Source organism: Aquarana catesbeiana, linkage group LG05, assembly GCF_042186555.1.
Source record: "Aquarana catesbeiana isolate 2022-GZ linkage group LG05, ASM4218655v1, whole genome shotgun sequence".
Taxonomy (NCBI): domain Eukaryota; kingdom Metazoa; phylum Chordata; class Amphibia; order Anura; family Ranidae; genus Aquarana; species Aquarana catesbeiana.
In genome coordinates, this window is record NC_133328.1 from 514,205,976 (window position 1) to 514,218,490 (window position 12,515).

The 12,515-nt window shown below is 43.4% G+C and overlaps 1 protein-coding gene across 1 annotated transcript in view; it reads right to left on the minus strand.

Annotated features, from left to right (window-relative positions):
* The window catches only part of BPNT2 (3'(2'), 5'-bisphosphate nucleotidase 2), a 33,692-nt gene that overhangs the window by 11,190 nt on the left and 9,987 nt on the right, over positions 1-12,515 (minus strand). Inside the window, exon 2 of the mRNA XM_073631658.1 lies at positions 5,500-5,656. Within this exon, the coding sequence (XP_073487759.1) occupies positions 5,500-5,656 (157 nt within the window). The remainder of the gene's footprint in view (positions 1-5,499; positions 5,657-12,515) is intronic.

The following is a 12,515-nucleotide window of genomic DNA, read 5'->3' on the forward strand; positions in this document are numbered from 1 at the left end:
ATGAGGCTCTTAATCTTCTCAGATGGTAAAGCTGCCCATTCCTCTCGGCAAAAAAGCCTCCAGTTTCTGTAAATTCTTGGGCTGTCTTGCATGAAAAGCACATTTTGAGATCTCTCCAGAGTGGCTCAATGATATTGAGGTCAGGAGACTGAGATGGTCACTCCAGAAACTTCACTTTATTCTGATGTAACCAATGACAGGTCGACTTGGCCTTGTGTTTTGGATCATTGTCATGTTGGAATGTCCAAGTACGTCCCATGCACAGCTTCCTGGCTGATGAATGCAAATGTTCCTCCAGTATTTTTTTGATAACTAACTGCATTCAGCTTGCCAACAATTTTGACCACATTTCCTGTAGCTTTGTAGCTTACACATCCCCAAAACATCAGCGATCCACCTCCGTGTTTCACAGTAGAAATAAATAGCGTACTTTCATCATAGACCTTGTTGACTTCTCTCGAAATGTAGCATTTATGGTTCTGGCCAGGATCTGTGTGAAAACACACAGATCTCGGTTCTTTCAGGGGAGAGGAGACACATCGTGTGTTCATACTACGTATAAACACCGATCTCTGTCTCCTCCTAGTCAGTCCCATCCCCCCCACAGTTAGAACACACACTAGGGAACACAATTAACCCCTTCCCTGCCAGTGACATTTACACAGTAATCAGTGCATTTTTATAGCACTGATCGCTGTATAATTGTCAATGGTTTCAAAAATGTGTCAAAAGTGTCTGATATAACCATTTCCACCTTGAAAAGTAGATATTACTAGTGAGCGAGGAAATAGGCATATGGAGGTATGCATCTTTGACGTCGATTGACGCCAGCTCTCCTCCTTCATCCTAGGATGAAGATAACTGATTGGATTGACTCCATGCGAAAAGAGTGGATATATTCAGGAATTGAATTTTGATTTTTTGAGATCCAGAATGGTCGTTTGGGTTTAACCAAATCCCAACCTCTGCTCTTACATGGGGGCCACCATGATCACTTTTTGCCAAAAAGATGGTCCAATGCTTGAGAGAAAGACTTCTTTTTCTCTGGATCCTTAGGAACGTTTGATCTGATAAAACAAGGAGACGGGAACTCTTGGAACTCCAGTTTGTACCTTGGAGCTATTGAGGAAGTCCCCCATTCGTCTTGACACTCTTCCTGCCAGATCCTTGAGAACTGCAGAAGAATTCCTCCTATTGAGCTAGCGGGGGCACTTCCTTATAAGGACGCTTCAGTATCTTGTAGGTTTCCTCCCCCAAGACCTCTTTTGTCCCTGGGGTTAACCCTGAGGATTAACTTTTGAACCTGAAGGCGGAAGCCGTCGTGAATGCCTGGAGGCTGATGTCCCTGGCACAGAAGAACGAGCTTTAAAAACGAAAATACATTTACTCCTTTTTCTTAAAAGGCAAAAGGGGTACTTTTTCCCACTAGAATTTCTTTGGATGTATTGTCCAAAACATCCCCAAATAGCTGTTTCACCGCAAAAGGAAGACTAGCCAGGAGCTTCTGCATGGTGCTTAGCGAAGGGCGCAAGGCCTGAAGGATAGAATCTCTCAAAGCAACTATTGCAAACAAAGCTGCCAGATCCTGGGCCTGAGCAGGATAACCTTGAACACCTGTTTAAACTGGTCTCTCGACGATTAAGCAATTACTGTCAGCGCAGGCTGACACTCAATCTGCCAGAGAAAAAAAAAGTTTTGTTTTTTTTGTCTGCCGGACAAGTCAAACTCTAATTCAAAGAGGATATAACAGCGTTAATTGCTGGAATACCCTACTTAGTGAATTTCCTCCACCATAGGATCCACCACCAAGTGAAAACTTTAGGGAGGGAAAATAATGCTTATCTGCGTGATCCTCTCAGATACAAAAAAACTTTTCCAACAATGAATGGACAGAAAAAGGCATGCACAGCTTGGGGAGGCTTTAGTGAACCCAAACACTCAGTTATGGGTACATAAATGTGGAGTGGACCATTTAGCAACAAATTGCACCATCAATCTTAAGAGTGAAAAAGCCGATTCTCCCACATTTGACACCTCAGAAGAGGAGTCATCAGCCTCACCACGATCCCCTGAGGGAATTAGTCTTCTCCCGCCCCTAGTTCCTCAGTTAGGAGGGTCCTGGCCAATGGAAGAGAACCTGTTGCATTTTGACCTATACTGGGAATGCGATTAAAATCGCTAGCCTTTTTTTATTTTTTTGCAAAACCTATCATGGCTAAGGAAAAAAAGATCTTTTTAGTAAAATAAACAGGGGCTGCAGTGTTGAAAACAGTTGCAAACATTTCATGGCCAGGATGCTCACTCTGACCAGCCACCCTCTCTCAGGGGAGGATGCCATTTGTAGAAATGAGAAGGCTTTCCAGAGCTTGAGGGGAGACCCTTTTAGCTCTTTTTGGGTGTGCCCCCCCCCCTGACCTTAGCCCAATGCAAAAAGCATAGGTACTACCAGAAGAAATCGCATCCACTGCTTGAGCAATAGTCCAGCCACTTCCGCTGCTATTAATGCTCAGCCTGATGCAACTGTGTAAAATAGGAAATGCCTGTGTCACCAAAACCTCTTTCATGCTCCTTGTTGCTCTTATGTCTCTCTGACAATTTTGCAGCCAGCACAAATGGAGTTTTTTTTTCTAAACACACTCCCGTGTTGGAGAACACCAACGCCGCGCTAAGCCTCGCCCCCTCCTAACATCACGCTCCCCCTCCTTTCTCTTTCAAAAAAAAAAAGTTTTCCTGCGGAAGCACTGGCCTCCAATCCGACGGCTTGTGAGCAAGGGAGTGATGGCGTGGAGGAGACCTGGAAGCCGCCGCCGAGTAGGGGCGGTGAAAGAAAACGGCATTGCTGATCGTTTTCAGTTCTCCCTTATACTCAGCCTCAAGAAGAGGGGAAGAGTTCAGCCCAGGTAGGGATGTCTGGAGGAAGAAAAACCCCCCAAACTTACCGGAGGTCTGCCTGCTAGCTGGAGGAAAAAAAGTCTGCTGCTTCTGTGACACAGCGTGATCTAAAAGCAAAGCATGAGACGGTATGTGCTCCATACAGCCCCCAGTGGTGACACTTATGCATGACAACATTTACTTTAAAAGGAGACATTTCATAAGAGAATGTAAAAATTCCTTAGAAAACTCCACTTACCTTTCCCGCCGCAGGGTTTTCTGTGGTAAAACCAACAGACCCAATCTTCACCCTTCACGGTGTGTACGGTTAACAAACCTTCAGGAACCGGGGACCCTCGGAGAACCCACAATCCTGGACCTGTAATAGCACCCTGTCAGTAAAACTTTATGGCCTTAATACCAAAAGTACTGGATACCAGGGTCCAGCTCTCTAAAAAGAGAAGCATTTACAAGCAAAGACCTTGTTTCTTCGGACACGAGGCCCGGGTACCATTCAATTTGGCCTAAAAGACACTTTGAATGGATCCGGCTGCATAGCTAGCTCCAGTGGAGCTCAGCACAGCACATCTTCACTTGTGACCAACACCTTAGACACTGGCGAAAAAACTGAGATGCTCCCGGTAGGAGAGGGGTTATATAGGGAGGCAGCTTCCTGTTTAGGGTGTGCCAGTGTCCAGCACCTGAAGGTGGACTATAACAAATAATTACTATGGCTCTGTGTCCTGTGATGTACGATTAAAGAAATTGCGTTTTTTTTTTTTCAAAATTGTCGCTCTTTTGTTTATAGCGCAAAAAATAAAAACCACAGAGGCGATCAAATACCACCAAAAGTAAGCTCTGTTTGTGGGGAAAAGAAAAAAAAAAAGTCAATTTTCTTTGGGTACAGCGTCGCACAATTGTCAGTTAAAGCGACGCAGTACCGAATCACAAAAAATGGCATGGTCATTGAGCACCCAAATCTATCGGGGCTGAAGCGGTTAAGCATACACAAAAGTAAAAAAGTAATTGCCTCTATCTCTTCCCCCCCCCCCCTTGATAAATCATTAATGAGTTGGAATTAACCACATATTTTGGAAAGCAGAGTTAAATTTCATTTGTCACACCCAGGCCTGATTACTGCCAGACCTGTTAAATCAAGAAATCACTTAAATAGAAGCTGCCCGACAAAGTGAAGCACGCTAAAGAAATTCAAGAACAGATGAGAAACAATGTAATTGACATGCCTCAGTCTGGAAAGGGTTACAAAGCCATTTCTAAGGCTTTAGGACTCCAGCAAACCACAGTGAGCGCCATTATCCACAAAAAGAGAAAACAGGGTTAGGTTCAGGGTCAGGTTTAGGGTCTCCCCTGGAAGAACAAGGTTAGGACTCAGGGATTGGAATAGGGACCACCCCCAAAAGGTCAAAGGTCAGCAGGTGTGTCCCCCAGAGGTCAAAGGTCAAGAGGTGTGGCTGACCCACCCCCACCAAAGTGTTCCGCCTACCCCAACTAAGTCGGGGCATCAGCAAGTCGGGGTAAGCGCTTTGTGGTGGTGAACCTTCCCAGGAGTGGCCAGCCTACCAAAATGTCTCCAGGAGCACAACGACTCATCCAGGAGGTCATAAAAAGTACTCAGAACAACATATAAAGAACTGCAGGCCTGACCTGCCTCAGTTAAGGTCAGTGTTCATGATTCAACAATAAAAAAGACTTGGCAAAAATGGCATCCATGGGAGAGTTCCAAAGCCACTGGTGACCAAAAAATCCAAAGGCTCGTCTCACATTTGCCAAAAAACATCTTGATTATCCCCAAGACTTTTGAGCAAATATTCTGTGGACTGATGAGACAAAAGTTTAACTTTTTGGATGGTGTGCATCCTGTTACATCTAGCGTAAAACAAACACAGCATTTCATAAAAAGAAAATCATACCAACAGTCAAACATGGTGGTAGTAGTGTGATAATTTGGGAATGCTTTGCAGCTTCAACACCTGGATGACACCAAAAATTCTGCGCTCTACCAGAAAATCCTGAAGGAGAATGTCCGGCCATCAGTTCTTGACCTCAAGCGCACTTGGATTATGCAGCAGGACAATGATCCTAAACATACCACCAAGTCCACCTCTGAATTGCTCAAAAACTAAATTAAAGGTTTGGGAGTGACCCAGTCAAAGTTTGGACTTAAATCTGATTGAGATGTTGTGGCATGACCTTAAAACAGGCCGTCCATGCTGGAAAACCCTCCAATGTGGGCAAATTAAATCAAATTCTGCAAACAGTGGGCCAAAATTCCAAACACAGTGACGTGAAAAACTCATTGCCAGTTATCGCAAACACTTGATTGCAGTTGTTGCCACCAAGGGTGGGTTAAGGGGCAATTTTTCACATAAGGCCAGGCAGGTTTGGACAGATTTTGCCCCTTAATAAATTAAATCCTTATTTAAAAACTGCATTTCGGATTTACTCAGGTTATCTTTGTGCAATATTAAAATTTGTTTGATGATCTGAATCATTTAAAAGTGACAAATATGCAAATAAATACTTTTCACAGCGCTGTAGATGGAAGTGGAATATCCTAATTTTATCTGCTGAAAAGCAGCCAGCTGATGACTTAAAAAACATCTATACCTGTATACTCATGTGTTGCATCCAGTGGATCTATCCATACAGTAATACTTTCTGTTTGAACTAATTTTGCATTCTGGATTTTATCTTTAATATCATCTGGCATTTTCTGATCCCAGCTGATTGACTCAGTTTCCTCAAGATGTTCTTCAGTATTCACCTGAAAAAAAAATATTGAACATTTGAATAGCTCTCCTCAGTTTAAATGTACACACAGACATTCGTTCTGTATCACGATGTGTCCAAGAATTGTACCCTATCATAACAGCTTAGCTCACCACAAGGACAGAGTGCTATTAAACTAATAAGAACCCCTGATCACATCCACTGGAAAGGTTTAACCACTTCCGGACCGGCTCATGCCGATATACATTGGCGCTTTGAAGAGGGATATCGTTATAGCAGCAGCTAGCCATAACCCCGGTGTCCTCTTCTTCAGTGAGCGGTCCGGTTTCCGATAAAAGTGGTCTCCGCGGCGGATTCCATTGCAGGGCGGAAGTGACGTCAAAACGTCACTTCCGCCCATAGCTCTTAACCACTTAAGGACTGAGCCTCTTTCTGAGATTTGTTGTTTACAAGTTAAAAATGTTTTTTTTTTTTTGCTAGAAAATTACTTAGAACCCCCAAACATTATATATTTTTTTTTCTAACACCCTAAAGAATAAAATGGCGGTTGTTGCAATACTTTCTGTCACACCGTATTTGCGCAGCGGTCTTACAAGCGCACTTTTTTTTGGAAAAAAACACACTTTTTTGAATTAAAAAATAAAGTTAGCCCAATTTTTTTTATGTTGTGAAAGATAATGTTACGCCAAGTAAATTGATACCCAACATGTTACGCTTCAAAATTGCACCCACTCGATGAATGGCGACAAAGTTTTACCCTTAAAAATCTCCATAGGCGACATTTAAAAAAAAAAAAAAATAAAAATTCTACAGGTTGCATGTTTTGAGTTACAGAGGAGGTCTAGGGCTAGAATTATTGCTCTCGCTCTACCGATCGCGGCGATACTTCACGTGTGGTTTGAACACCCTTGTCATATGCAGGCGCTACTCACATATGCGTTCGCTTCTGCACGCGAGCGCGGCGCGTTTAAAAAAATATATATGTATTTTTCTTTTTTTTTTTTTCTTTTATCTTTTATTTTTTTGTTATACTGTTCTTTAAAAAAAAAAAAAAAAATTAATTGTGTCACTTTTATTCCTATTACAAGGAATGTAAATATCCCTTGTAATAGAAAAAAAAGCATGACAGGACCTCTTAAATATGAGATCTGGGGTCAAAGAGACCTCAGATCTCATATTTACACTAAAATGCAATAAAAATACATTTAAAAATGTTTGTCCCTTTAAGAGCTATGGGCGGAAGTGACGTTTTGACGTTGCTTCCGCCCTGCAATGATATGGAGACTGGTGGGGACTTCCCCCCTCACTCACCCTCACTAAGGCTCTTGCCCTCACTCATCTCCATGCCTACCAGGAAGAAGGATCCGATCGCCTCCGCCGCTACCGATGGCTCAGGTAAGCGTTGGAGGGCACCAGAGAGCGGCGGGAGGGGGGGGGCCCCCTCTCCCGCTGGCGATAAAAGTGATCTCGCGGAAAACCACAGAGACCACTTATCTAAAAGCGGACCGCCCGCTGAAGAAGAGGATACCGGGGTTATGGCAGCTAGCTGCTGCCATAACAACGATATTCCTCTTCAAAGTAGCGACCTACAAACAACAGCGGGCGGTCTGTAGGGACTTTTTTTTTTTAAATGACATTTAAATGTATTTATTTTTTTATTGAATTTTAGTGTAAATATGAGATTTGAGGTCTTTTTGACCCCAGATCTCATATTTAAGAGGTCCTGTCATGCTTTTTTTCTATTACAAGGGACGTTTACATTCCTTTTAATAGGAATAAAAGTGACATTTTTTTCTTTTAAAGAACAGTGTAAAGTAAAAAAAAAAAAAAATTTTTTTTAAATGCGCCCCGTCCCGCCGAGCTTGCTTGCAGAACACACACGTGAGCAGCTACCGCATATGAAAACTGTGTTCAAACCACACATGTGAGGTATGGCCGCGATAGGTAGAGCGAGAGCAATAAATCTAGCCCTAGACCTCCTCTAACTCAAAACATGCAACCTGTAGAATTTTTTAAATGTCGCCTATGGAGATTTTTAAGGGTAAAAGTTTGTCGTCATTCCAAGAAGAGATGGAGCTCCTCCCCGGACAGGAAACACATTGCCTCCAGCTCTTTAACCGGTTCCCAACCGGCACACATCGATGTACGTCGGCAGAATGGCACGGCTGGGCAAATGGGCATACCCGTACCTCCCTTTAAATTTGTGCCGGCCGGGAGCTCCATGAGTCAAGCCGCGGGTCCCACGGACTCGATCGCCACGGGGATACCCGCGATCGCCTCACGGAGAGGAAGAACGGGGAGATACTAATGTAAAAAAGCATCTCCCCGTTCTGCCTAGTGACAGTGTCACTGATCTCTGCTCCCTGTGATTGGGAGCAGAGATCAGTGACGTATCACACATAGCCATGCCCCCCCCAGTCAGGAACACTCCCCAGGACATACTTAACCCCTTCACTGCCAGTGTCATTTACACCAGAATCAGTGCATTTGTAAAGGAAAATGACAATGGTCCCAAAAACGTCCGATGTGTCCGCCATAGTGTCGCAGTCACAATAAAAAAAAAAAAAAATAAAAATAATATCCATTATATATATATAAATAATCGCTGCCATAACTAGTTTAAAAAAAAAAAAAAATTATCAATAAAAATGCCATAAAACTATCCCCTAAACCAATCAATAAACGCTTATTGCGATTTTTTTTTTTTTAACCAAAAATATGTAGAAGAATACGTATCGGCCTAAATTGAGGAGAAAAAATATTTTTTGGGTAAATTATAGCAAGAAGTAAAAAATAATGCGCTTTTTTCAAAATTGTCGCTATTTTTTGGTTTATAGCGCAAAAAATAAAAACCGCAGAGGCGATCAAATACCACCAAAAGAAAGCTCTAATTGTGGGAAAAAACAGACGTCAATTTTGTTTGGGAGCCACGTCGCACGACCGCGCAATTGTCAATTAAAGCGACGCAGTGCCGAATCGCAAAAAGTTTTCTGGTCAGGAAGGGGGTAAATTCTTCCGGGGCTGAAGTGGTTAAAAGGCGGTCCCTCAGGCATTTGCTCAGTTTTTTGTGTTTCCCCAGTTGGAGGAGACATGTTGCCTGGAGGAACCGTCTTCAAAAGGGGAGATGGAGTTGGAGAGCATCCCTCATCAAGGGCTGTCCAGACTAGCCGAAAATCCCCCTCACCTTCGTTCCTCTCCGCAGGCCACGGGTTCCTTCCGCATTGGCATGAAGTTCCCCATCCCCCCTCTCCCCGGTGCCCGGCGAGGGAGTGGGCAGTGATGCCAAAGCATGGCGGCGTCGGCATTGAGAGAGCTCACTCTCCTCACTGTGGGAATGCCTGACCCGGAAAACGCTGGGCGTCACTTCCGGCGGATGTAATTTTTATATACAGTTTCATTAGTCATTGTTTTTATTTTATTTTTCTGTATTTTTATCATAATGTGTTTTTGCTTTTATATTGTATTGTTACAGGCACAGTTTCACCTTTTGCCACTGCGGTCTCATTAATCTTGCACAGGAAGTGGCCGATATCGTTGGGAGGGGGCCGCGGTGTCAGCACTTCCTGTTTATTGGACCATGTGACCGATGTGCTTCTGCGTAGGTCTGTGTGGTGAATTCCTGTCATCATGGCTGATGTCCTGACTGGCTATAATGAGGCTTGGTTGTCTGCCTTGAACCACAGAAGCGATGCTTAGTTATACAGGAAGCAACATTCTGTGGCCACAGTGAGGCTTGGTTATACAGGAAATATCAGACAGAATGAGGCTGGGTCACACAGGAAGAACCGCACGGAGCTGGGGATGGAAACGAGGCTTTGACCCACAGAGAGGGTATTTATGGCTATGATGAGGAATGATGCTTTTGCTCCAGAAGAAGTCCGATTAGCGACAAAACTGGTCGAGCGATATCGTCATTTCCTGTCATTGAGTTTGGAGCATCTACCTCTGAAACCACTGTGTCCAGTACATGCTGTTTTAGTCGTCTTTTCATGTAAGTGCATTACCTTCATCAAATTCTGGTAAAAAAAAGGTTTTACACTATTGTGACATTTTTCATGTCATGGTTGGAGTAAAATAAACCGGATGTCTTCCCCGGTGGTGGCTGGAAGTTTCTGATGAGTGGACCTCTTTACAGATGTGGAGTTTTCCCAGACATAATAGCCTATGTCGCCCTCCCCCCATAATAGGTGGTTAACGCTCTTTGGTAAGGGCACATGCTATTTTTTTGGTGGTGGCCACACAAGGTGGAGGAAGTTGGTGACATAACATAAACTTTTCACTATTGTGTCACGTTTGTGACTCTTGGACTCACTTGTTTTATTTCAATAGTTTTTATTGAGAGTTTAACAAAACAAAAAAGATGATCAAAATTACAGGTACAACCACTAGTACAACATATACCCATAAAGTAGCAGACAGAACATAAACTGCATTTAGGACTAAGCAATATATGCCTTCAGCGTTAGGTTGAATTCCATAAGACCAGGGGCACTCCCCTACGCCAGCACCCCACATGGGAACTAGCTGTGCCAGGAGGGGAGGTCCACCACTCAGGAGAATCAATACCTTTAATCCAATGATATACAATGAAAAAATAATGAAGTAAAGTCTTTAATGGGGTAAGAGAATGCAAATATAAGGTGTCTAACATGAGTGTTATGCCCAGCAGGACATAATAACTAGTAGAGCTTATGGTAAGATTTGCATGAGGCTGTCCAATAAGAGAGGAAAATCAAACTATAGGTTCAGTCTGCATGAAATAAGCTTAGTTAAATATTTGAAGAAGCATAACATCCATAAGAAAGGAATAGGTTATAGTAGCTGCTGTATATGTTAGCAAAGTAGTCTAACCTGTATGCCAACAATCTATAGTGCAAAAAGAAGAAGATAGGAAAAGGAGAGAGAGAAGAAAAGAGAGGATAGAGAACATGAAATGATACATCCTATGACGGTGCGGTACTCGCTCAACCACAGAGGTCCAGGTCAAGTTACAGACAAAGAAGGTGGGGATATGTATTTAACCCAAGGATCCCAGATAGCATCGTGTTTAGAGGTAGCGTCCAGGAGAACACTAACCGTCTTCTCCTGGGACATGATCCATGAAATCTTTCTCTTACCCAAGAGAAAGGAAACAGTTGATCTCTTCCAGGCCCTTGCAATCGTGAGTTTGGTCCCTAGGATAATGAACATAAGTCGTTGAACTACTTTAGGAATTTTAGGGCAGGGAAAATTCAGGAGAGCTAGCTGAGGCGACTTTTGGATTGGGAAGCCCGTTATTTTCCTAATGGTATGAAAGATCCTATTCCATAAGCCCCGGATCCTAGGGCAGTCCCACCAAATGTGTAACATGGACCCAATATGCCCACAATTTCGAAAGCACATAGGGGAAGCACTAGGGTAGATTTTGGAGATTTTGAGAGGGACCATATACCACCGCATAAGGACTTTCATATTTGCTTCAATTAATGCTATATTCAAAATGCCCTTAGATGCAGCCATAGAAGCTCTATGCCATTCCTCAATACTCCAGGTGTGATGGAGATCACTCTCCCATTCACGCATGAAGAGTGATTTAGTCTCAGCCCTAGATAGTGATCGGTAAATCACTGAGATCCCGCCCCTCTGCTCCATAGCTTGACCACACCACTGTTCATATTCCGTGATCGAAAGTGGTGTACGACTGGGGGACCTAACAGACTGCAGGAAGTGAAATATCTGTCTGAAACTAAATCTTTCTGTGTTGGGCATGTCGAGTTTGTTGATGCAGTGGGTCAAAGTGAGGGGTCCTGTAGGATTAGCAAAGTGTCCTATTCTGTACATCCCCTTATCTAGCCACCATTGGAATGCTTGTATGTCCATACCTGGAGGAAAAAGAGGATTTTGGAAGATGTGGGACAATGGTTGCCAATTAGAAACTATTCGGGGGTTGTGTTTGAGAGAGTCCCACATTGTCAGGGAGTGGGAAAGTGTAGGGACCATGATGGCAGGTCTAGATCTAGGATGGGACCAGAGAATGTAATCTAAAGTGAATTGAGGGATCGCCTGTCGTTCCATATGTACCCAATCTGGGTGGGCAATCTTAGAGTATACAGTGGACAGTTGGGAAAGTTGTGCTGCCTGATGATACCAGAGAAGATTAGGTAAACCCACTCCTCCTTGATCTCTGCTCCTGAACAGAGTCTCCTTGGAAATCCTATGTCCCTTCCCACCCCATGTAAATTTAATAATTTTGGATTGAAACGTCCTGAGGTGACCTTTGGGGATAGGTATAGGTAAGGACCTAAAGAGCTAAAAGGACACGTGGTAGCAAAGTCAGTTTCACAGAATTAACTCTACCCAACCAAGATAGCCCCATTTTGTCCCATCTTGAGAGGTCATCTCCTAATTTACGAAAAAGTGGGAGGAAATTAGCTTTGTAAAGGTCATCAATAGATGAAGTAAGGTTGATACCCAGATAGGGGATCATTTTTTCCCCCCAACTGAAGCGGAAGTCTTTTTTGAGCAAGGCCATCATGGAGGTCGGTAGATTAATGTTTAGAGCCATAGATTTAGAGTAGTTAACCCTAAGGCCCGATACTTTGCCGAAGTCATCGAGCACCTTGTATAAGTTAGGTAAAGAAGTAAGTGGTGAGGTGATGAAAAGTAAAACGTCATCTGCAAAGAGAGCGCACTTGTGGGTTTGTGGTCCACAACGCACTCCATGTATGTCCGGATTATCCCGGATGGCAATAGCTAGTGTCTCGATGACCACGGCAAAGATCAATGGGGATAAAGGGCAGCCTTGTCTAGTACCATTTAGAATCGGAAAAGAGTCTGAATAATAACCCTGCATTTTGACTTGTGCAACCGGAGTATCGTATAAAGCTCCTATTATATTCAGAAAGGTTGGACCA